Source organism: Macrobrachium rosenbergii, chromosome 1 (assembly GCF_040412425.1).
Source record: "Macrobrachium rosenbergii isolate ZJJX-2024 chromosome 1, ASM4041242v1, whole genome shotgun sequence".
NCBI lineage: Eukaryota > Metazoa > Arthropoda > Malacostraca > Decapoda > Palaemonidae > Macrobrachium > Macrobrachium rosenbergii.
The window spans coordinates 59,893,464-59,920,966 of NC_089741.1; the positions used below are offsets into that span (position 1 = coordinate 59,893,464).

At 37.8% G+C, this 27,503-nt stretch overlaps 1 protein-coding gene across 1 annotated transcript in view; it reads left to right on the top strand.

Moving 5' to 3' along the window:
* Positions 1-22,337, top strand: part of LOC136841647 (uncharacterized) — a 61,940-nt gene extending 39,603 nt beyond the window's left edge. The window contains exons 5-8 of the mRNA XM_067108778.1: positions 11,553-11,703; positions 11,891-11,952; positions 21,304-21,418; positions 21,548-22,337. Coding sequence (XP_066964879.1) covers positions 11,553-11,703; positions 11,891-11,952; positions 21,304-21,418; positions 21,548-21,666 — 447 coding nt within the window. The 3' untranslated portion in view covers positions 21,667-22,337. The remainder of the gene's footprint in view (positions 1-11,552; positions 11,704-11,890; positions 11,953-21,303; positions 21,419-21,547) is intronic.
* The last annotated feature ends 5,166 nt before the right edge of the window (positions 22,338-27,503 follow it).

The window sequence follows — 27,503 nt, forward strand, 5'->3', positions numbered from 1 at the left end:
ATATTTATGTAAAAGTGATTAGGTGAACTATATATATATTAACTTTAATTCATTATATAGTTACAAAAGAAACACATCAGAAGATATGTATATATATGTAGTAATGTGTATAGGCAAATGATAGAAATGTATATATGGAATACAAATGGTTTGCATGCTTCAAAGTTGTTGAAACGAAATAAAGAGGGCTGTTAAGCACACAGTTGATATGCAAGTCCACAGTGAAAACTCCTACTCTGCAATCAACATACTTACCGTTAGTTAACCGGCTGTAGCACTGTAATGAAGGAATTGAGGAAACGCATAGAAGATGCCTAAACTGAACTTGATTCCCGTGACTTGGGCATCAAACGATTACATTACTCTTCTCGTGACTGCTTTGCAAATTAGACAGCACAAAATATAAAGCAATACAGGTCTCACTATAATTAGATCGCACTATGAAAAGGAAAAGAACATAGATAGAGAAAACAGGGGAACATGGCTGACGAAAAACCTTAAATCCTGGTACTTTACCTTTTTTTTAGGAGCTGAAGTTCTCTTCTTATGAGGGCCAGTGAAGGAACGAATTAATTTGCATCAAAAGTTACTTTTTACTGCCAGCCACATGCCTGAAAATGGCAGTGGGTAGGGCAAGGGACTGAGCTCTGGAGTCCATGGCGCTGCCGACAATTATCCAGGTTAGCTTACATGTCCAGGGCCCTTTATAGCTTCGGAAGTTACAGCTTTCTTTCCCTAGATGGTGATGTGATCACTCTGCCCACATGGGAACTGTGGGCAGCATGGTTTCAAATTCAAAATGGCAGAATGCACGTGGTCCACCTGCTAGCTGGCCTGCCTCGGGCGACGATTAGCTCTTGGCAGGGGTCCATACCTGGAGTTTTAGGGATTTCCGACAGCAGTTTGGACAAGAAGGGATTTAAAGGAGTTTTCCCCCCAAAAAGGCAGTGGTGTGAGGTTTTAGGGGCGAATTCCTTAAAGTGAATCATACTAAATTTGCCTTATTTAATTACTTAGTCCTTTTACTTTAAATTTAGTGCAAAAACGTGGCGTAAGAGGGAATATTCTTAATAATATATATATATTGTTATGGGCCCCTTGCCCATCAAACATACACAAATCTCTTAAAACACAAATGAAGTCACAAACGACCAAGTCCACAATAGGTGGAATGGCCGCAACAGAGTGTACAGAGATGGAATCAAGGAGGATAAAGTAAAATCGAAAATAAAACCTTAATATTTAATACAAAACTTTTAGAAAGAAATGACCACTGAGCTCTTACAAAATACATTAAATAAAACACAAAAATCAACCACACACTGAAAACATCGAATAAACACACTTACACCAAATTAAGACAGACTATGCAATTACACTTTAAAGAGAGGGCCCTGAAAGTAATAGAATGTCGAAAAGACAGAATGACCTAACTTTGTTACAGACTAAATGTTTATATAAAAAAAATAAATTGCTTCCTTAAGTGAGCTGCAAACAGTAGAGAGGCAAACGCAGTCTTCAAATCACGGGTCGAGGGGCATAATATTCTCGAGACCTTACCAACGTGAGAGGTCCCCAGGCAGTATTACTGAACCAAGGGCATAGACAGAAGATAGAATCACTTTAACGTCGTAAGACGATCAACGGACACGGCCGTCCGACAGGCAATCACACCTACCAGTTGAGAGAGAGGTCCCCTTGGCAGTGTTACTGGACCAGGCGTAGACTGAAGAATAAATCAATCTCCCAAAGCAGCAGCAACTGATGAAAGGCAGGTATCGTAATCCAGAGATAATTCAAAAATCAATCAAGAATAAGCAGGCCCACACAATGCTAAAGGTCCAGAAAACAACTCTCTCAGTCCTCGTGAGACAGCGCCGAATACAGCTCCGGATGAGAAATAAAACCAAACGTGAAAATAAAACAAGCTCATTGTAATTAAAACTATACAACAAGTCAGAAATGTCGGGAGGATGAAACAGTGGTCATTACGTTCCAAAGAATAATTACTGATAAAGTGATTATTCAAAACAAATTAATTTACGTTAAATTAAACACATACTGACACCTCCTCACCCAAAAAAAAAAAAATTTTCCACAAGAAAATTTTTCTACAAAAGTATTGAACTTGACTCAAAATTCAAAGAAATATATAAAAATGCTAATATCAAAAACAAACATAATAATTCAATCTTATGAAATAAAACAGGGACAATAAGAAAAAATTCAAGTCCAATGACAAACTCAAAAGTGATTGAAAATACTAAATCACATTGCCAGCCAAAAATAGATTAGAGATAGTGGCAAAAAAATTTTGTACCACTTTCCAATACAGTCAATAGATATCAAATCTTAACCTAATATTATGACTTTAAAACTAATACAAGTAAATAATTTATAGTGACCACGCCAAAATAACATCAGTATCAACATATGAAGAAATTTGTAATATCCCCATGAACTCACAAGTGGAGCGGTGGGCACAGGTTAGCAGAGCAGCAATATTAACAAGACTAACCTATTATTAGACTAAACCTAGATAACCGACAACCAAAAATATAAATCGACCACAATGGGGCTAGTGTTACCTCAACCAAGGTCACCATCATACACCAGCCTGTAACAAATAAAAACAGCCGTGCTACAGACCCGTGAGCCTGTGACCTGGCTAAATTATTCTGAAAACACAAATATCAGTCAAACAAAAATAAGGACCAAAACTTTAATAAATTAACCTTAACTTAGTCTAGGTCACCACTCATACACCAGCCTGTAAGGGGATTGTTTTACCGGAGTTGCGTTACCCACATCCACATCATGTTCAAGCACAGTGGTCTGTCCTGGAACATCCGAAAATAAATCCTTATAACTAAAAACTAACTTTTTCAAAGATCCCTGTTCTACTAAATTCAAATGTGAAACCATTTCTGAAAAATTTTCTAAAGAATGTTCATTATCATTAGGCCATTCGGCACCATCAAAACAATCATCATCAAAATTACTCACGTCTGAAAGAAAAGAATTAATACCGTTACACTTTGTAGTATCACCAACTAATGCCAGGGAATAACTTTGTCACGACCTTTATAAGCCTTTAACATATTTATGTGACATAACTGGTAGGCCTCCTTCAGGAGTTTCAACTAAATAATTAACATCACTTACTTTCTTTAAAATTTTCCACGGTCCTGGAAATGAAGCTTTAAAGGGTTTCCTGAATGGGAAGCAATACCAAAACGTTATCACCCACTACAAAATTACGCTCCATAGTCTTTCGGTCAAAAAGTATTTCATTTTCTTTTTACACAATAAATTTTCACAGCAAACTTTAAGCCTTCGTTAATTTATCACCCAAATTACTAACATAATCTAATAAATTTATATCAGGGGCGTCCTCCCAAGATTCACGAACCACATCCAATGGACCACGCACAATGACCAAAAATAAGGAAAGGTGAAAATCCTAAAGACCGACTCGGCACTGACCGAAATGCAAATAATAAATAAGGTAGTTCCTTTATCCCATTCAGAACCATTAACCAAACAATACTTTTTGTCATAGACTTCATGGTTTTTGATGAAATCGTTCCAAAATACCCTTGACTTTCAGGATGGTACGGAGAAGAAGTCACATGATTAATTTTAATTCAGCCATCTTCTCCTAAATAATTTATCGAAAAATTAGACCCACAATCAGACTGAATTACTTTGGGCATTCCGAACCTGGTGAAAATTCAATTAATAACTTCAACAATTTTAACAGTTTTTATATTTCGTAGTGGTATTGCCTCAAGGATATCGACATCCTATCCATAATTGTTAAAATATAATGATTACCACTACGAGTTTTCGCAAGACCAACCACGTCAATAATTACCTCTGATCTTTCAGAAACAACGAAATAGGATGTAATGGTGCTTTTGAATTGGCTGATTAGGCTGACCCTGACCTTGGCATCACAAACTATTTACAATTTTTTTAACATCATCTTCATCTTAGGCCAAAAATACTTTTTCACAATTTACGAGTGGTTTTAAAACACCAAATGACCAGCCAAACCATTTTCATGAGCAATGTCATTAACTCCTTTCGATAAACAAAAGGAACCACAATCTGTTTAACAATTTCTGACACTGTATTAATGGCATCAAAAGGTCTACTTATTCTATACAAAATATTATTAGTATCTTAAAATCGAGGGACAGTCAAATCAAGAAAATCTCGTCAGACTCAACTGGCAGGTCTTTAAAATCTGCTTTCCTGAGCTGTAATAAGTTCCTTAGTAGTCCAATTAAGTTTATTATCCAACACACCACTATCTATAACTAAGCTATCACTACGATCTCAACCACTAAATCAACATCAACTACCGACTCGGCCGAGCAACACTACTAGCCCTTCCCGATCAGTGACTACAGATATTTCATTACCGGAACTTAATACAACAGGGAAAAGTTTTATTTATTAGTGACATCATTCCCCAACACCAAATCCACATCTTTAATAGAAATTTATCAATAATGGCCCAGTTTTAAATAACCTGAAAAAGATTTGGCATGATAAATAAAAACTCTCAACAGGTAAGACCTGACCGTATCTGAAAACCACTTAACAAAACATATTCCTTATTTGAACATTCCCAATCAATAGGTAAAGATTCTCTGAAAATTAAAGACTGAGCAGCCCCAGTGTCACGCAAAATTTTAACCTTTCTTTGCTCAGTCGAATTCCCAGAGCAACAAAACCATCAGACAAAAATTTCTGAAAAGGAACCAGTGACTTATTGCCTAATACACTGATTGTGGAGTTCTCAGCCACTGACTCGTTCTCATTCCTACGAATAGCCATTACAAGACGTCTTTCGGTCCTTCGTGACCTTTTAAATACATAAACACCTGCTCTTGACGTGTCCCCTTCTTGCAGACAGAAGAAACAAGTCAAAGTTTTCAACTTCTCTCCGGGTTATCTGTCTGCCTATTATATTGTTAACAGGAGTAGTACGAGAACCATAATTAACATTAGGCCTATTATACCTGTTCTTGATTCATTACTCCTGTTAACTCACCCCACCAGATTTCTCATTTCCAGGTACTTCCCCTATCACATTTTTATGAGAGAGAGGTACTCAACACAACAACCAATACCTCCTGCAACGTTTCAATTTTAATTCTTCGGAGATGTACCTTTCACCTCACAGGCACGGACCTTTTAAACTCCTCAACCAAAATTAATTCTTTTAATTTCTCAAAGTGATCACCTCCTTAGACTTTGACCAGTCGCCAGCAAATTGCTCTTTAGCCTGGCGAACTCTACAAAGTGCCTCCTTCCTTCTGTAAATTACGGAAGCGTTGTCGATAAGCCTAAAGTACCAGCTCGTAAGCCTTCAAAAACTATGGCCTTTACAGAATCATAATCTGAGACAGATCTTCGTCCATGCAACGTAAACTTTTTCTGGGCCTTACCTAACAATTTACTCTGAATAAAGTGGTCCAATACTCTTTGGCCATTCCAACCTTAGACTGTCTCCTCAAAAGAAACAAAAAACTCTGCCACGTTAACTTCCCTGAAAATTTGGGACTAATTTAGAGCTTCAGTTAGATTAATACAAGGCATTGCAGACACATTATGTTGGGAAGAAGAAAACCCATATTACTCAATGCTTGCACCAGCAAGTTCGTGCTGTCTCTCTCTCTCTCTCCTCTCCTCAGCCAACCTTTGGAGATCTGTTCCATTCTTTTCAACTGAATCTGCCTATCTAAAATTTCTACTGACACCGCTTCCTCCACCTTGCCTAGTCTCTTAGTTTACCTTCTGCCTTCATCACCTTAACCTTTTCATAACATTAAGAAAGCAACAAGCCCTTCCTAACAGACCCAAGATTTTCAATTTCAAAAATTCTGCTACATACTCTAAATCAGGCTTATTCAATTCTTGCCAACCTGTCCTGCACCCCTCCTCCACTCAAGAGCTCCAGGATATTCAACCAGCCATAGTAAATTAATTACACACAGTAAATATATAAATGTATCTCTAAAATATACCAAAAAACAAACTCAATACACTGGAACACCAATAAACTACGAATATCCTACGGTCAAGAAAAAAAATAAACACTGGATCAACACAAAATATAGGAGAGAAGGTATTACTATGCTGCAAAACACCCCAAGAATCCACTCTAACCACACTCAAGCAACTACAGGATCCGACAAATCCTGGCAAAAGGTCAAAATGTTATGGGCCCCCTTGCATCAAACATACACAGATCTCTTAAAACACAAATGAAGTCAACGACCAAGTCCACAACCAGTGAATAGCTGCAACAGAGTGTACAGAGATGGAAGGAGGATAAAGTAAAATCGAAAATAAAACCTTAATATTTAGCCACAAACTTTAGAAAGAAATGACCACTGAGCCTCTTACAAAATACATTAAATAAAACACAAAATCAACCACACACTGAAAAACATCGAATAAACACACTTACACCAAATTAAGACAGACTATGCAATACACTTTAAAGAGGGCCTGAGTAATAGAATGTCGAAAGACAGAATGACCTAACTTGTTTATGCAGACTAAATGTTTATATAAAAAAAAAATAAATTGCTTCCTTATGAGCTGTAAACAGTAGAAGGGCAAACGCGTCTTCAAATCACGGGTCGAGGGGCATAATATGCCTTCTCGAGACCTTACTAAAACTAAGAGAGGTCCCCAGGCGTATTCTGAACCAAGGGCATAGACAGAAGATAGAATCACTTAACGCCGCAAGACGATCAACGGACACGGCCGTCCGACAGGCAATCACACCTTACCAGTTGGCAGAGAGGTCATGGCGGTGTTACTGGACCAAGGGCGTGACTGGAAGAATAAAATCAATCTCCCAAAGGCAGTAACTGATGAAGGCAGGGTATCCATGTAATCTGAGATAATTCAAAATCAATCAAAGAATAGGCAAAAAGGCCCACACAATGCTAAAGGTCCAGAAACAACTCTCTCAGTCCTCGTGAGACAGCGCGAATACAGCTCCGGATGAAGCCAAACCAAACGTGAAAAATAAAACAAGCTCATTGTAATTAAAACTATACAACAAGTCAGAAATGTCGGGGAGGATGAAACAGGCCATTACGTTCCAAAAGAATACAACCAAAGTGCCAGTATTGTCTAAAACAAATTAATTTACGTTAAATTAAACACATACACTGATATATATATATATATATATATATATATATATATATATATATATATATATATATATATATATATATATAGATAATCTTCTTAGTTTAACGTGCTTTGTCCCATCTTTCATATGGGTAAGCACGATGCCTTCTTTGAAGGACTTTGATTTGGCGTTGGGTGGGCCGTGCAAATCGATCAGCTGCTCTGCCTGACATCGCTTAGACCCCGGTAGCACGTGTTGTAGTTTGTGCCGTATATATATATATATATATATATATATATATATATATATATATACACATACATATATATGCAAATATGCAATTATACATGCAATAAATCACCGAGGTGTTAAGATGTTTCACCCTCACAGAAATGAACCAAAAGATAGTAAGTGAAGCTCCTATAAGCATTGGTACATGGCCTCATAGCCCACATTTCAATATTCATTTATTCCTTCAAACATTGCAGCAATAACAATGGTATTAGTATACAACCTGAGCTTCTCTAGGTAACTCAGTTAAATGCTGTATTTTTCAGATAGCCAAGAAATTGCATACATGAAGATCAGAAGTAGCGAATATAATGTATACTCCATACATATGCACACACACACACACACATATATATATATTATATATATATATATATATATATATATATATATATATATATATATATATATATATATATATATATATGAATGTGTATGTGTTTATAAATATATAATATATATATATACAGTATATATATATATATATATATATATATATATATATATATATATATATATATATAAATATAAAATATATATGTTACCCCAGAGGAAGTATAGTCCCGCCTGAAATCCAGTTGGCATCCTTGTAAATCAGCAGTTGCAAAGTTCTTTGTTTGCTCTCTCTCAGATATGGGCTTCCCACCTCTCTCTCTCAATTCTAAATAGAACCTTTTAATTTGCATGTGTGAAATTAAATTTCCTTTACAAAAATAAAGTTTATTCTACAAAAAAAAATCGTGAACAGGTTAATTTTGGTAACTAGTCAAAATGAAGAAAATGATTAAAAATGCAAGCAAATAAAATACCTCCTAAAATCATTGCATCATGAAACAACAATACTGAGACCTTTCTCCTGTCTCCACCCGTCACTGCAAAGTCGCTCCAATGTTAAGTCACTTGTACAGTAAGTTCCAAAAGTGAAGCTATAAATTTCAGAGGTTTCGTTCGAAATTCACTAACTGGCAACTACAACATGTAGCCGAAACACTTATTTCTTTTTACATTGAAAGCTCTATCAAGCAAAATAAAGCTAACATATGATGCACAAATATCAAATCTATGATATTTATAGCAATCATAAGAAAAAATTACTGTAATAGTAATTATTTCAATGTGTTGCAGTAACTATTTCAGGCTTCTGAACGAAACAATTTGAAATTTTCGTTCAACACAGAATTACCAACATTACTGTTGTATATTTCGAGCAATGTGGAAACAAATATTTAATATCATAGTGTATTGTCAATTATTTTAGTGAAGATGCTTTAAAACCATGCAAGTATCAATAGAATATAAAGGAAAAAATCTCCCGTAACATTAAACATAATCAGTCATGAATGCACCTAGATTCAACAGAGAAGTTAGGTGTGGTTGGTAGTTCTGATTTAGCTTTTAGGACCTGACCATTCGGACGCTACTTTCAGCTTTGGCTTCGGTTTCGACCCACGACACAAACGTAACAATATCTACCAAACCTATGAATCACCAGCCGTGTCCTATGGGGGGAGGAGGACTTTACTTTGACCCAATACCCCATCACAGCCAGTAATATTGAATAAAAACTGGTAAATCAGTTCCTCCCCTTCATTATGTTTGCAATAGTCGACAGAGAGTAACCACTGTTGAAAGGGTAAACTTGATTGCAAACAGGTTTTCCATTATAAATACAGAACCGAACCGTTACAAGTACAGAGGCTTCTCCAAATAATAAAAGTGTTCCCAAATCATTCAAGTCTAAGATCCACCAAGGCTGACTGAAACAACAGAAAATTCATCTATTTGACTTCCGCACTTCCTCTGCCTTGGCTTAGCCTAGACTTCCCTCACTTCCCGGACTTGACTTTGGCGTGGACTTCACTTCCTGACTTGGACAAGCCTGGACTTCCTACTTTCCCTGGCTTGGCTTAGGTCTAGACTTCTCACTTTCCCTGCCTTGGCTTAGGCCTGACTTGCCATTTCCCCTGACTTGAAGCCCAGACTTCCTCACTTCCCCTGACTTAACTTAGGCCTAGACTTCCCCACTTTCTGACTTGACTTAGGTCTAGACTTCCTCACTGACTCTAACTTAGGCCTAGACTTCATTTCCCGACATGATAATGAAACTTAAATTAATGGAAAATCATGTTCACAACCATCTAGATATCCAAACAACTCAATTTATTAAATAACAAGCTGGAAAATATATTTCCTTGATTATTGAAATAGGCCTAACCATGTAGCCAATGGTAAACACGCATATAACATTGATTTCATTTTTTTTTTCCTACACCAAGTTGTGTCTTATTTATATTTCATTCAATCAGATGTTAAACTTCTTTGTGTTTTATCAAAAGAACTTTCGATATGATGCTATAAAAGTAGAAAGTTAATTTACAAATCACATTAGGCCAATGCTTATGCACTCGGTTCCTGCTGCCACTCAGTGGTGAACACTTGATATCACACACTGAGAGCCGCAGATGTTTCTATGGGGAAAATCTTTTTTTCTGGGGGGAAATTCTTTTTTTTTTTTCTTTTAATAAACAATTATTGAACTAACATTGACCATTCACTGGGAAATACCCTTCTGTGGTTCTACAGTTAATTAATGATACTTATTATCAGATAAAGAGGATGACAATAATTGGGAATAAAATATACTAACTTTAACAACTAATGAGTTTCTAAAGAAGTACGATCAGGTTTGAAATTTGTAGCTTCTCTTTTGGAACTTACTGTACCAGTCTCAGTTGGCCATATTCCCATAACAGCCAAAACTCTGACAGGCGCACACAAGCGCCTATCTTGTCATACATGACACACATGTTTCATCCATGCTCACAGCCATGAAACACATGCAAAGAGAAGAAAACATCTCCTCAGCTTGAGGCACATTGTTTCTCACACCATCAAAACATAAACATAAAAAGAAAACTAAGAAAACCACTGGTATACATAACAATAATAAACAATGTGACTAATGTCCCCAAAACTCATCATTTAGGCAAGAGTCTAAAACCAGGTGTCCAGGCCACTGCTTGGCTCCAAGCAGAATAAAAACATTTAACACGAAAGGCCTAATCACGAGGCACATACAGGTGCATACCCATGAACTTACATGCCTCGACGCCCCACCTATAAACCAGTTAAAACAATTCCTTCGAGAAGGTTCCAAAGAGAAATGGCATCTCAGGTTGACTCTTAATTAACTGTGCGCTGATGTATTTCCGCGCGAGCAGGACTCAAGCGTCTCCAAGCGGATGCAAAATGCAGAATAGCGCTGAACTGGAAAACTTTTAATTACCCACCCTCTGCCTTAAATGACCCCAGTGTGGCAATGTAATCTTACAATATATATGTGTGTGTGTATATATATATATATATATATATATATATATATATATATATATATATATATATATATATATATATATATATATATATATATATATATATATATATATATATATGCTAAAACTACATTAACTTCGCTAAATACTATAATACGATTTATGCATTTAGGTCTAGTCAGCTGTAGTAAAATATAATTAATTCGAAATATATAAAGTACATTGCTGTACTTACCTAGACTATTACTCGTACGCACTGAGGTTTCTTTCTCTGTTTCTTCTCTCAGCCGACCTAAACTAACCTCTGACTCCGCCCTCGTTCTTCTCCGAGCCTCTTTTTAGCCGCAAGGTGCCTCGTTGTCCCCTTTTCGATAGACACTATTTTGGCCACCACTTTGGGAAGCTGAGGTCTAGTGTCATTCTCTAAGGTGCCATACTAAGGTATCAGGTCACCTCTCAGGCTCTCACCTCAACACAGAGGAGTTGCTCTATACTACGGCTGTTTCCTTCTCTTAATTGTCAAGTTCTGGTAGTCATTCCCTACTTTGTGTTTGCTTTCTGTCCTATAGCCTTTCTCTTTTCTCTCTCTCTCTCACGAGGGGACGGTCTGTCAAATTTATCCGTCAGCTGTTAGAATAGGAGTGGCCATTCTCTTGGTTGCCTTATAGGTATTTGCATTGCATACAAAGATGTGAGTTTTGTGGCCTGATATCATCTAGGATTTGTGTTTTGAGGCTAATGTGTTATGATTTTTTTCTTAGGTTTATTGCACTCTGTCTCTCAACGACTCAGACAACCACGGCTGGACCACAGCGATGACTCTGGGCAGTGCCCTGGGGAACGGTGGTGGCATACCAACTCAGACAGGTGGAGGGACTCCTGGCCCTCTGGGCAGCAACAAATTCTTCATAGGTATGTCATTGGTGGGACGCGCATCGCGTGGAGTTATAATCTTAATTTATGAGTAGTGACACGGTAAAGAGCTTTTCAGAAAGGGTGCTCGAAAATATTTAACGCTCTGACAGAAATCGAGACTCATCATTTTGTCACTAACCTTCCGTTTTATTATGTAATTAATCACGCATTTGTAATGTTTCAGGAATTCAGCATCTCTCTGCCTTGGCTTGGGAAGATACGGTCGAGAGACCTTTGGTATTCAAGGTAGGATTTTACGTATTATTATTATTATTATTATTATTATTATTATTATTATTATTATTATTATTATTATTATTATTATTATTATTTCACTTCATCTACTTTATCATTCCCTTTCCCGTTGTGCATAGATTATTCATAAGTTATCATATACTCCTCTCATCATTAATATTCACGAACAAGATTGACACTTTAGGGTGTTCTTTACCTTAACCGACAGGAAAATACACAAAACTAAAGTTCTAAGCACAGACTGTTGATGTTTCGTCTTATTCCAGTGGAACATGTTCATCGCAAGAGGCGAGGTTAAAGCTGATTACTTTAAAATATTTAAAGTGAAGAGATACCATTCAGGAAGTAGCAAGAATCACGGTAACATTACTTTGATCTCCTACCATATGGCAATGGCATATGGTAGGCATATGGTCAATGTTACAGATAAAACAGCCTGACTAATTGCAGATTTATATTAATTATCATTTGGAATGGAATTACAGTAACCAGGTGCTACCCAATACTTCTGCGTAAAATGTGTGATATTTATCCTGTGATCAAAGAGGGGCCTGCTTATTTGAGGCTGTTCTATTTTACTTGTACTTGGGCTTAAGCACAAAATTTAGAGTAATTGTACTTGTACCAATATTATTTGAAAAATCAAGTACTTTTCTAGTAATTTCAAGTACAGTACATTATGCAGGTACATTAGCATAAATAATAAAATAACTATAACTGCAAATTATAATAAGAGATTTTACTTAAATTAAGCAAATCATAATAAGATATTTTACCTAAGTATGTATGTGAATTACGTAATAGCAATTATATCAAGTTTACATCAATTATAGATACTAATGTACAGCAGGAGTACTAGACTATCTGGTAACTCTTGCTGTAGGTGCCTGGTGGGTCTAGCTGAACACAACCACCCATAGGGACTAGGAGGGTTTTTAATAAAAAAAAACTGTGAAATTTTTGTGTTACCATCTCCAAGAATATAAATTAGCTTGATATTGTGCTGTACATGTAAAAATTTTGACTTTCATATTGAACACCAACATTGTCTTGACCTCCATTTTGTCTTAAGGTGTTTTGTCATAGGACTGCTGGGGCCTATAAATACAAATTTGTCAGAACGCAGCTCAAGAAATTATGCTTCTTGACAACTGACATAACCTGCCCTATAACAAGCTGCAAACTGCAACCACTCCAACTGATAGTCTTAGAGCAACCACAAATGTTATGCAGTGGGAGGATTAAATGTACTCTCTAACCGGGTCTCTGGACGGTTGAGCTTAATACAGTAATTATTTTATGTTTAAGTTTTCGCCAGTATTACTCACTAGGGTAATCATTAAATGTGACCTTAGAAAATTATAATTTTCTTGTGTATTTTTCTCAACTGGAAGTATCACACTTTTTGTTTGTAGTACAAATCTACTTTATATTATTATAATTTTTTTATTATTAACTAAACTAGGAAATTTAATAGAGTTTTTATCATTATCTTTACTGAGTTGGCTCCCCTTTGACCACCTTCACTCACTAAATGGGCACCTCTTGACGCCCTGTGGTTAGCTCCTCACCTCTTACGTGCAGTAGGCTGAGGCTCACTATCTCTATCTAAAATCTGAAAAGTACCCAGATACTATTGAAGGGCAGAGCTATATTCGTTTGGGTATGATCATTTTAACATATTACCATAATATGTTTTTTCATTAAATATTTGCTACTGAGTATGCAATAAACACATGTATATAAATATTAGATACCTGTTGAAAAGTACTTGTACATTATTAAATACTTGGACTTGGACTTAGATACTAAGCAAATCTTCTGTACTTGTACTTGTAAACTTCTTCAGTACTTGTACTTGTCTACAAGTTCTGGCACATGTACTTTAACCCACCCCTGAATTGTATATTCCCTCTCATGTGTTATCAGAAATGCATTTTGTATTCAGCTAAAATATAAGCACTTCCCATGCCATTGTACTCATCCAAAACCCTATACTCATTGTCACACAAGATGTTAAAAAGGAATTTGACACTATATTTAACACGATACATTTGGTTTCTGATAAAATCAACTTTACAGCACTAGTACCCCAATTTCTGTAGACAAGAAACTTACCACTAAACTTCAATCACCAGAAAGGAAACATTATACCCAGACCAGGAGTTCCGCAAGGTTTCTCCCAGGGCTCTATACTGTATATATGCAAATGATCATCCTTCACCAGTTCACAATAGGACAATCATATCTCAGTTTGCTGATGATATGGTGTAGCGAAGGCGTGAGTAAGAGGCTGCGTCTACGAACTTACTAATTTATTCAAACACCAAACAGACAGGTCAGTAGCTCTTGTGAGTGGAAATGTAGTGCCTGACACAAGGCAGACAAAACAGAGGTCAAAGTACAAACCAACTGTGTTTGTTGGAGGATGGAAAAACATACGTAAATACGTAAATCATGACTGAAGTTATGATACTCATGGCTAGAGTGCTGACATTATAATGCTTACTTTAAGAATAATATGTTTAAGAGAACAATAATATGAATACGAATATACTGTATGTACATAGGATGTGGGACATCCACTGTGTTTCTTGTACAGGTGCGCGTGGCGCACATAGATCTCGTCGTGAGGAGATTAGCAAGCCAGGTGAGATGACAGTGTGTGTGGGTCCATGTAGAACCCTACAGGACTCCCCCTCTTGGAGAGGCCTACGGTTGTAGTTCAGTGGCTGGTAGGTATGCTGGTTTTAATTGGTCGATGGAAACCCACGTGGTTCTGCTGTTTACTGTCATTTGGTAGGCTTTGTCTCTTCTCTGGATGATGGGGTATGGTCCCGAGTAGGTTGGGGAGAGGGGGGACTCTTTGTACGTCTATCCTTGTGAACGCATATTTTGCATTCTGCAGTTTGTTGGGGACGTACACTTTTCTTGCCATGTGGCACGTTGTTTTGGCGGGCATTATTCATTCTAATGCTTTGCAGGTGTCAGATGGGGATGTTGGGCTCGTTGGATCTTGAAAGACGTCAGCCGGTAATGTTAATGACTAACTGTACAGGGCTTCTGCTGGAGATGCATTAGATGCTGTGTGTGGTGTTGTTCTCAGGCATAGTAAGACCCAAGGTAACTCCCTTCTCCAACTCCCACCTTGACATCTGATGGTAAGTGATGCTTTCAATGACCAGTGCAGCCTCTCGATGATGCCGTTAGTTTCTGGGTTGTAGGCCATTGTGTCTATTATATTTGTCCCCAGACTGTCTGCGAGGGCATTCCATAAGGCAGATGTGATGTTTGCCTCCCTGTCGCTCGTGATGATCTGTGGGACTCCGTGTCTGCTGACCCATCCGATGAGAGCTTTCGCACAACTCTCCGCCATCTGTTGCCGTACCGGTAATGCTTTGGGCCACCTGGTATTTCTGTCGATGATGGTGAAGATTTTTGCTCCATTCATTTAGTTGGTTATATCTGCTATGTTTGGCAACAGGTATCTATCTGGCTTCGTTTTGATGTTTAACCGCCGGTAGTCTCTGTATGGGCATCATGTTCCATCAGTTTTGGTACCATGTGGAGGGCGGGTGCCCATGGGCTGGAAGTTTTTTGGCATATTCCTGCACTCTCCATTTCTTTGAACACTTTTTGGCATAGACGAGTTTTTCTGGGACAAACTGTCTGAAGCAGCATAGACTGGGGTGCCCCTCCATCTGTATATGGTGCTGGATGTTGTGTTTTGCTGGTTTGGTTAAGTCATGCTGCAGGTCGTCTTTGAAGACCTCTTTGTATTCTTGTAGAAGTTGGCGTATCTCTGGCGGTGGGGTAGTGGCTGCGATGGGGCTTGTTTGTTGTCTCTGCTGTTGCAGTGATAATGTGGTGATGGGTTGTTTGCGCAGCTGTTTAGATGATACTGGAGCTGTTCCCAGGATCACTTGTTTTGATGCTACGTCGACTAATAGGTCGTATGCTTTTAGGAAATCTGCTCCTAAAAGAGCTATCATCACATCTGCTGTGATGATGGTCCAACTGTAGTCTTTCCTGTTGAATGATACATTCATGTTTCGCTCCCCATACATCTTTAATGGTGCTTTTCTGGTGGTGGATGCTTGTAGGTTGGTGGGTGGGGTGGGTTGAGTCATTCGCGCGTGCTGGCTGGCACGAATGATTTGCATGCCCGGTGTAACATGGCATTTTGTGTTTGATTTTCATCCCAGGCTTAGAGACACATGGAGCCCTTACAGCCATATCTGGAAAAACGACAGCGGTAAGCAGGCACAGCTTCTCTCATGAGGCAACTGGTCTGCTCACTTCTGACATGTAGTTGGCTGGGTTGCGATGCGACCCTTTTGCATATTTTTTTAAAATAGCCAGCCTTTGTTACATTTGCATGCTTTCTTTAACTTCCAGTGGAAAAAGGGCATTCCCTCTGGTGATTCATCTTTCTTCTGTCTGGTCTTCCCTTTGTTGAATCGTTTGGGGAAGTTCTGCATGTGGATGGGTGCAGCTGGTTTCTCTGGGTTGTTGTCGAATTCCGTGTTGGTTGCCAGCTGGGACTATCGTGCTGCTGCTGCTACAGGTGCTTGGGTGGGCTCCGTTGCCTTGTGGGCCATGTGTACTGCGTCAGCAGATTTTAGGAATTCTTCAGTGGGCATGGTGGAGGTGTTGGGCATGGCCAGTGTTGCCACGCCTTCATGACTAATTCTACCTACAGCCAAGGTGATTTTCCCCTACATTCCCTTATGCTCCAAAATTGATAACATAGCATTAAGAAAAGCAAGTACAAATACACTGAGATTAAGAATTAACCAAACTTAGATGCTAAATCGTAATTTTAAAACAATATGATTAAATAAAATGAACACTCACCCATATTACAAATTGTTATAATCATGTAGAAATCCATCCTTTGATTAAGCCTCCCCGAGAACATAATTTTTCTCGTTATCTGTATATTTGGCAAAGTACCATGATCTAGCATTTTGAATATAACCTACGAAAAGATGGTACAATGACAAAGTTTGGATGAGAACCTCCCACGTCTTGATTATTGATTCCAATGTCTTAACTGAGAGCTTATTTCGAAGTTTTGTTTTATTGTTATTAAGTTTAGAGAAGGTTCTTTCAACTTCTGCCGTACTTTGAGGTAAGGCTGTTAGCTTGAGCATGAAAGTTGACAGTTCTTTGTATGAAGGCACTCCTCATATTCTTCCCAAAACTCCACAGTACTCTTATTTTCCCATCTGCCTTTCTTAACCTCTTCATCAATTAAGATAGATCTCCATTGTTGATCAATGATTTGCACATCAGCATCAGGTAGAAGACGTGGTAGCTTCCGAAACAAGACAGCTGCGAGGTCATTTCAGCTTTATCCTTCAAAATTAATTCATGGTTTACATCTTTCAGTGCTGCAAGGACTGGATCCAGCACATCAATCCTTTTCAAATTTCGCAGCATGCAATCTTATACCAATCCCTACACCATGAAAGAAAGCTCTCTCTTTCACTGAGGCTTCATTTTTTGACATGGTTTCACTGCAAAGTATACCAGGATACACTTTATCAATGGGAGCCATTTGATTCATCCTCATATGTTGATACCTTGAAGCTAATACTCTCCTTTTCCTTAATTTGAACCAAACATCCTAAGGACTCTCTTTTGCTTTCTGGTAGTGTTATATGAAGTTTAAAGCTGTTAGACTGAAAGAGTGTATTTAAGCTAACCAGATCACCAAGAACAAAGCTGGTAAATTCAAGAGTGGCTTTGATATATGGGGATTTTAAAGCTTGAAGTATTCTGTCTGCTGGCAAATCTTTTGCTGCAATAGCTTCTCCCGTGAAATATAATTCTAGTGCAGACCACTGTTCAAGTATAATGATCTACACACTGAGAGATTGACAACCATCTTGTCTGACAAGGCTTCAGTAATCTATGAGGTTCACATTCCACAAAGTGCTGAAACTCTTCAAAACTCTCTTGCCGATTGGGAGATAATTTGAAATAGTTATAAACGTCATGAATTAACTGATCAGCACTTTTTGACAGAGCTTTATCACATGCATGTCCTGCAGCCAAGTGAAATGTGTGGCAAAAACATTTCATGACAAATAAATCTGGCACAGCTTCTTTCAATTTAGTTAACAACCGATTCTTTTCTCCTGCATTAAATTTTCACTGCATCAGAAGCATAACCCACTATTTTGTCCCATCAATACCATCTTCTTCAAAGGTTTCTTTTCAGCAGCTCGAAAAGTCCTTGTGCAGTACCATCTTTAACAGGTATGAGACGATAGAAAACGAGTAATTGGTCTCAAATGTCTCACTATTCAAAATCTTAGATTAACACAAAATGTTTGTTCATTGTTACCATATGTTGCCTTATCACACAGTACTTGAAATTCCCCAGCCTTACTAATTTCTTGCATTAGCTTTTCATGTGCATAGGCGATAAGCATTCAGTCAAGAGGTATGTCCCCCTTGTCTGGTTACAAGTCATATTTTCTATTGTTTTTGAATCATCAGCTACAAATGAAATGTGTACTGATTATATCATCAAGACAGTTGAAGGAAAGATTTTTCTAACTATCATAGCTACAACATTCAACTCTGCCTTAATTCTGTTATCACCTTTAATTCTACAAATGAGGTCATGGCTGATTAGATTGTACTTGCTTAGCTAGCCTTATATGAGAAAAGTTTTTTGTATGCCCAACGAGTTCAGATTTACCAGCCACTAATTCTTTTTGTCACACACTGTACAATGAGCCTTTTTCCCCACTTCTACCTGATGATAACCATCCCTTAGCCCAACTCTCTTTTTCCCCATTCTTTCCTGTATCTTTGGGAACGATAACTCTTTTCAGCTTTCGGCATGATTAGGATTGCAAAGTGTTAGTGATCGTAGTGATCGAAGTGTTTCACTCACTGAGGTACAAAAATGAACTGCGAAAGTTCCTATGTTTCCCATCAAACACTAACGTCAGGCGGTTATGACTGCCTTGATTCGTGACATGAACATGTATAAACAAAGTTATCATTTACTATAAAGTAATGTTACGTAGGTTATATGTTACTAGTTTCAATTTTATTTTAGTTAAAGTACAAACAAACTCAAATGTAATTCTTTACAATTTTCTTCTAATGATTTTAAACCAACACCTTAATAGAAATAAAAAGAATGTCACTAACGGGGTCGAATCAAGTCCTCGAAAACTCGTACTATAAAAAATGGGCAATAGCATTGCTAACGAAGCAAACGCTCTCTCTCTCTCTCTGCCCAACCAACGCGAATAATTAAAATTTCAAGTCTAAAAAGTGCTTGATGATTGAAATTCAGGAATTTTCCCCTACATTCCCCTACGATAAGGACATTTTCCCCGTAGGTATCCCCTACTCCCTACAAGAGCCTGAAATCCCCTACCGTAGGGGAATTCCCCTACGTGTGGAAACACAGGGCATGGCTGCCACTGTTTGGCAGGGCAGTTTTGTGGGGAGGACCTCTCTCACCAGGTCTAGGTTGTTTCGGGTTGGCCACCTGCAGCGGGTAGTGTTATGTGATGGCCTTTTGTCTCCTATGGCTGCCCCTACATTGTTCAGGAATTTCTTAGCTCTTAGGGCAGGTGGCATGCTGAAGGATGACTTCAGCTGATCCTTCAATGACTCGCAGGTAGCAGGTAACAGGGATTTGTAGTTTCTGCAAGCCATTCTGCAACTTGTTTGAAAATATCGTCTGGCAGGAACTCGAGGACAGCGTCTGCTTTGCATGCTGAGGAGGTGATTTTCTTCGATCGCAAAAATGCCTCCCCCCCGCCCCCCCGAAGAACCAAGCTTCTGAGTTGTGGGGCATGAATGGGGACAGGCGCATGGAGGCGGCAGCGACAGTGTCATTGGAGAGGCTGTCATCTCTGTGGCTGGCTGGGTTGGATATCTCTGCGGTCACCAATGTAGCGAAGACATGAATAAGAGGCTGTATCTACAAGCTTACTAATTTATTCAAACAACAAACAGATGAGTCAATAGCTCTTGCGAGTGAAAATGTAGTACCTGAAAGAAGGCGGACAAAACAGAGGTCAGAGTACAACCAACTGTGTTTGTTGGAGGATGGAAAAACATACATAAATCGGTATACAAAACATGACTGAAGTTATGATACACAGCTGGAATGGTACGAATATATGTACATAGAATGTGGGACATCCGCTGTGTTTCTTGTACACATGCGCTTGGTGCTTTTAGGTCTTGTCGTGAGGAGATTAGCGAGCCAGGTGAGATGACAGTGTGTGTGGGTCTGTGTGGGACCCTACAATGAAATGGAAACAACCATCACTAAGCAAATCAAGATATAAAAATACAACTTGGCTACTACACCGTGGGTCTGTGTGGGACCCTACAATGGTACATAGGCCTATAGTTTACAGTGAAATGGAAACACCCATCACTAAGCAAATCAAGTAATAAAAATACAACTTGGCTACTACAAGCTAAAGTACATTCATTTCCCAACTCAGTAACGCTCCAAGTAGTGATTTACATCAGTCAACAAACGTTCTTGACTTTACTCACACCATAACTCTTCTTAGCAAGCTTTACAAGAATTTCCTGCTGTCACCCACCTACCTCTAAATCATTATTCTTTCGTCACTCTGTCAGGCATGTCCTCAAAGTGCCATTCACATGACCACATGCCAGTCCATTGCAACTTCCCCTTTTGTTGTGAACATGTCACACTGCGATAGACTGAAACGTTTATGGCTTCTGGCTTTAGTTAAAAATTTAAAACTTTATTGCTACTAGAAGTAAAAAAATACTCTATTGGATCTATAGTCTTCTGAATATTGTTGATGTGGTAATTGCAGGATAAATCCAGAGTAATCTACGTCCTGTGGAAAAGATAATATATTGATAGAGAGAGAAAGTGAAATGCAGAATCAGACCTACTGATGCAGCATATTTAATGAAACTTGGTTAAAAGAGGGTCTCTTTACAACATATCGGTATAATTATGAGATAATGACATTCGAGATGATTTTATTTTAAATATTGTTATTGACTGCTTAAACTACCGTTGAGAAATATCCTGTTTTGCCATCATCTTTTTTTGTTAGGGTTTTAAGGAAATAGCCTTCTTGTTTCATTTAGCTTGCTTCTTATGAATGTGCCCAGGTTGAATACGACGTAAGTAACCTTTTCTTATACCTTATCAGAGTTCCCTGTGAAGCTATGCAAGTTAGGCAAAAATAAAAATTCTACAACAGACATCTATACACTTCTCAAGAGAAGTAGGCAGAACTTGACTTTATTGACGATAAGTCAACCCAATAGTAATTTTCCTTTCTTGCTTATTTTTTCTAACAGATTGTTCTGCAGACGACATCCAGCAAGCCTTTCCATGCTACCTATGATGACGTCGTCATCGATGTGAACAGCCCATACACCCTACTTAAACTTGGTCGTTACCATGGGACTCCTGGTAAGTAGGGTATGCCTCATCTTTGGAAGACAGGCAAGTAACACTAATGAGGACCATGTGATTTACAAACTGAATATATGTAATTAAAAGCGTGCATTGTGGAACATAAAAGATATCTCCTGATTTCAGGTGACGCATTTCGATCCAGCTTGAACAAGGATTTCCCGTTAAACACCAGTTCTTTATGGTGGAATGCAGAAACTGGACAGAAGAATGCAAGTCTCACTCTGAAAGTTTTGTTCTTATAGTACAAAGAAAAGAAGTATTGGTAATCCCTAAAGCCTAGGAAATGATAACTGCAAAACTGCTCTGGAAGAGAGGCCAATGCTAAACCTCTAAAGTCACTGCCACTGGCGCTAGGATGACTGAAAAAATGCCCTGCGGGCAGCGGAGCTGACATAAATACAGAAAACTAGCTGGCGTCAGGGCGATGGACTCATAATAGCACATTTGTCACATATGCCCGGGTTATAGCAGAGAAATCACTGATTTTCATTCTTTTGACGTGACGTAAACTCTTCCAGTTTCATGTCCAGATAAATGACTGATTACCATGGCAATTAGGTAATGCCAGGGGCTCAAGCAGAAACTAGTAGAGTCTTAGATGCCAAAATCTTTATGTTTGACAGAGATATACCTCAACAACAAATATTTGTCTGTTATTTCACATTTTTTAATCAAAGAAGAACCATGGAGCATCTCTATCTGTTGGTTAATTTGCCCTTTGACTGGTTGAAATGTATATAAATAAGAGATATTTTCAACAGTTACTTTTCCATCCTGATGTTACCATTACTAATATAAATATGTGCAATACCTCCAGATGTATTCAACACCTTATTTTTCCTGGGAAATTATAAATTCTTGTTGATAAATATCAATAACAAATTTGTCAGAATTCCACAAAATCGGAGGGACACTAGTAGGTAGTGGTGATGTGGATGTTGCATTTTGTCTCATCTTTCTTGCCCACAAACCATATGAAAGTGCTTTTATATCATTCAGCTTGAATTTATGATAAGTAATTACCATTAAAGCGCAAGTCTAAAATATAAAAATTAAAGTGTCTTAATGAAATGTCCATACTTGCATTCCGAAATTTGGTTCTTGGTTACGCTCTTTCGTGAATATTAATTTTGGATATTTGTTGTTAAGGTAATCACGGGCTGCCCAAGTGCCAGACCTCCTACTGGCATATGGCCAGCGTAATCTATACGAACATGGAGGTGATCACTGAATGTCTCTTTATGATCTTCATATCTGAATAGTAAGGTGTTATCTTCTGTACATACCTACTGTGTCTCAAGGTTAATGCTCATATCCTGGATACAAAAGGTGATAAATCCTCTTTTCAAGACTAAAATTGAATATCCTATAGTACATAAACTCAAGACCTACCAGAACAAGACAATCTTGGCTGGGTATAGTAGTTTAGGTTAGATTTTTGCTTTTGAATTCTGTTCAACATTTCTAACCAGATCACTTTCCGCTCGTTGACCCTTCAGGTGAGGGTTGATGCTACTACTGCTTCCTGGGACACTTTACCAAGCTCCGATGCTCAATTGAGTAGTCTTCATCTTATGTTCCGACCAAAAGCCTTTGATAGGGGTAAGGTTTTCCTTCATCTACTCCCTCAGGATTATCCCGGTCTTAGTTAAGAATTGAAATGTTGTAAAGATGAGTTCTCGTTCCTCATTAACTTAATTTTAAGGAAACCAGTGGAATTTAAAATTATTAGTACGTGAGAGTGAATTAATACCAAAACTTTCTCACCCATAGGGGATAGTACAATTAGCGCGCCTCACGCGGCTCCCTGTAGGCATTACTCAACGTTCATTGCAGTGTCTCTTCGGCCCCCAGCTGCAACCCCTTTCATTCCTTTTACTGTATCTCCATTTATATTCTTTTTCTAACATCTTTCTTTCCACCCTATCCTAATACAGGGGCGTCATTTATTGGGGGGTGGGGGCTGGGGGCACTTGCCCCCGTCAAGACACTGATGGCCCCCAAGACTTGGTTTGTGCCCATATATATATATATAAATTATATATATATATATATATATATATATATATATATATATATATATATATATATATATATATATATATATATATATATATATATATATTTATATATTATGTGGATGGAGTATGGCACATCTTTTTGCTGTTTTATTTACTCATTACAGCTCTGAACAGCTTCAAAAATGCACAAATTTCCAAAAATTTCACATGGGGTGCTTGCAGCGCCCACCCTACCCCCAGCTGATAGGACTAACTTCGCTCGCCACCCCTCCCATACCATAACTTCTAAACCTTTGTCCCCCTCCCCCCAAGCAAAATCTGAAATGACGCCACTGTCCTAATAATTGTTTCATAGTGGAACTGCGAGAATTCCTGCTGGTACGCCTTTAAAACCTTCTTTGGTCTCAATTTCTGTTTCAGCTCTGAATGACATCTTAGGTCCCAGCGCTTAGCCTTTGGCTTTTATATTCCAATTCCAGTTATTCCAAACATTCTTGATTGTTATTTAGGTTTATGTTCCCATTCATTTCCTTAAGTTCGCTTGATTTATATCTGTTGTCAACACTGGCATAAGTGAGACGCCTCCCATAATAAACGATTACTTTTTTTGTATAGAAAAGCAATTTCCTATAATTCCTCCAGTTGATGAACTAAGATTAAATCATTGCAGAGTCTTCGTGTCCACCTGCTATAAGTTACGATTGGGCATGGACCGATTCGACAGAGGTTAACTTCACTGCAGGAAGAAAAGAAGGAACCGTGATATCCTATAACTGCACGAAGCCTCTGTACATGGAGGGGCAAGAGGCAGACCCCATACCAAATAAAACCTTCAGAGGGAATGTCACTTGCACCAAGACTAACAACACCCTGATCTGGGACAAGGTGCCTGTGTTTCCCTGCAGATGTAAGTAGATTCTCTGTCTTGAGGTTTTGGCTTTCAAAGCAGTGGATATATATATATATATATATATATATATATATATATATATATATATATATATATATATATATATATATATATATATATATATATATATATGTATGTATATACATGTGTGTGTTAATTTTCCTCCACCCGCGTGAGATCCGAAATGGTCTGATTTATAAGACCAATCTAATTGTTTAAACCTGGTTTTACGCATGCTTATACACAAGCAAACACTTACAGAGTTGCGCACGCATATATATATATATTCTTTTGCCAAATGTATAATTATTTACTTGCAACAGCCACTATGACCTCTGAATATCTCTGCCGAGTGGCTCAGATTAACCTTATCCTCAACCTATTGTGCTTAGATTTGAATCCCATCACGGGAGTCAGGGTTGCTTCAGTTGAGTTCAAGGCACGTCGTGATGGGCATATCCTAAACATGTGGGGAAATAGGGAAGATATGGGACCATTGTGGCTATTGAGAATGCATAAATATATATATATATATATATATATATATATATATATATATATATATATATATATATATATATATAATATATATAATATATATATGTATATATATATATATATATATATATATATATATATATATATATCCATATAAATATATATACATACATATATATATATATATATATATATATATATATATATATATATATATATATATATATATATATATATATACACACAGGGTGTAACACGAGTTTATGCAAATATTTTGGAAATGAAAGAAAAAGTAATTTTGGGCAGAAAATGTTTTATAAACGTGCATTTTAAGGCTTCGTTTGTCGGTGGGGGAGAGATTTTAAAATAACCGTTATCATTAGCGCTGCTTTCATGCGATGGAGGCTAGTAACGGGAGGTCGCCGTAGCCTGGGATGATGGGAAGGGTGGGGGGTGAAGGGAATAAGGCTGGTGGATTGCTATTCTTTTAATTATGACTTTTTTCTTGCAAGTAATCTAATTTTAACGATTAGCTTACAGCGGTTCCGTACGGCTTTATGTATCAGGTAGGTATTGTAAATGTCGCTGGGCAACATTTATTGCAATCGTTGAATTCTAGGGCGCTCTGCCCTGCTGCCTCGTCACGGAATTGTTGAATCAGGAGTCACGACTAGGCCTACGCCTATGATTGGTGTCTGATGAATACTTTTGATGGGGAGGGAGAGATTTTTAAAAATGCATTTTAAATCTTTGATAGGTGTCTAATGAATAAGCCTACTTTTGATGGAGAGGAAATTCAATTAGTCTTACTGCTTTTTATCGGTGTCCAATGAATACCACTGATAGAGAGGGAGAGGGATTCAGTGATGCATACTTTTTTTTTTGTTCAAAACTAAATAATACATTTGATTGAGAGGTATTTTATTCACATCAGCCTAATCACTCCATCCTCCTTCTCTACCGCTTCCCCCACGCATCCAAGGCTACTGCGACTTCCCGTTACTAACCTCCATCGCATGAAAGCAGCGCTAATGATAACGGTTGTTTTAAAATTCCCCCCACCGACAAACGAAGCCTTAAAATGCATATGTTTGTAGAACATCTTGTGCTCAAAATTACTTTTTCTTTCATTTCCCAAAATATTTGCATAAACTCGTGTTACAGCATTTTATATATATACAGCATATACAGTATATACATAGAAGTACTATTTACAGGGCAAATCCATACATTTCGATTACCAGGCTGTAATCCTGATCACTGGTGAATATGTATAGCTGATCAGTGACGAGCGTATGTATTTGGAATATGTAGGTATAGCATGACGGCATTTGTTGTATTAGAGATGGCACATGTCCTATTTTCAGTTCTTGTTAGCTCCCACCTGTGTCGAGTCTAGTGAACGCATTCGCAGGAATTCTGGAGAACAGGTCTGGTTATTAACTCATCTGTGAAATCTGATTCCCATCTTCCTCCCGACAGGTTCATATTCATATTTTGGCTGATGTTGTCAGATTCCAGAATCTTCCTTTTGTATGGACGGTTATCTTGGAAAAGCGGCTGAGCCTTATTCCAATTTATGATATGGCCAGCATCCCACAAATGTACGAAAAATCCCTGAGTTCTTGAAGCATTGTGGTATGGCCAATATACCTCATATTTATGGAAATCCCCAAGATCTCTGAATCAGATCTATACTGATCTTTTATGCTGTACATTAGAGTCAGGCTGAGCTGTTTTTCTAAAGTAACTGCAATTAAAAAAGGAAGATTCTGGAATTTGCCCTCATCAGTCAAACTGAGAATATTAAACCGTTATAAGGACCCTGGAAATCGGATTTCATGGACCAGTTCTCAAGCATGTGGCCACACCTGCATATTCCATATAAATAATCTTGTTACTTATCAGGCAGACAAAAGGCAATATATTCTTTTGTGGTATATATATATATATATATATATATATATATATATATATATATATATATGTATATATATATATGTGTGTGTGTGTGTGTGTGTATGTGTGTGTATGTTAAACAGCCCGGGTTCGAGGGTCATCTGTTGTTTGATGCATCTGTTTTAAGAACAGAACTAACCATCTTACTTCTTTAAGATGTCTGTGGAAACCGTGGCTCTTTCCTTGGGTCAGCAGATCCCTTCTCCTTCGTCATAAGACACTCACTAAACCTATCTTTACACAAAGGCCTACTGAAATGAGACACTGATATACAAAACTAGACTTTATTGTCAGATTTAACGAAAGTGATTCAGCAAAAGTTACGGTCATGAAATGGGGTGATTCACACATAACTAGAGGAGATACTGTTTCACAAGCAAGTAGAATAATGATTCTATGCCAAGCAATACTAGTGGTTAACACCCTGGTCATCAAAGAAAGTAATAAGGTCATAAAGACCACAATAAAAGTCATATCGTATATAAACATAAAAACACCACTTCCAAATGTTCATCCCTCCCAGGACAGTGTTCAGATTCCTGTAGAAAGAAATATATCATTATATTAAAACCTGCAATGAATGTACATACATACGTGTTCAAACAGAAAAATGCCGAATGGAACATAAAATGGAAGAATTCATAATGTAGACATCGTTCATTTTCACTGCTTTTCAACCGGGGGTTTTCCT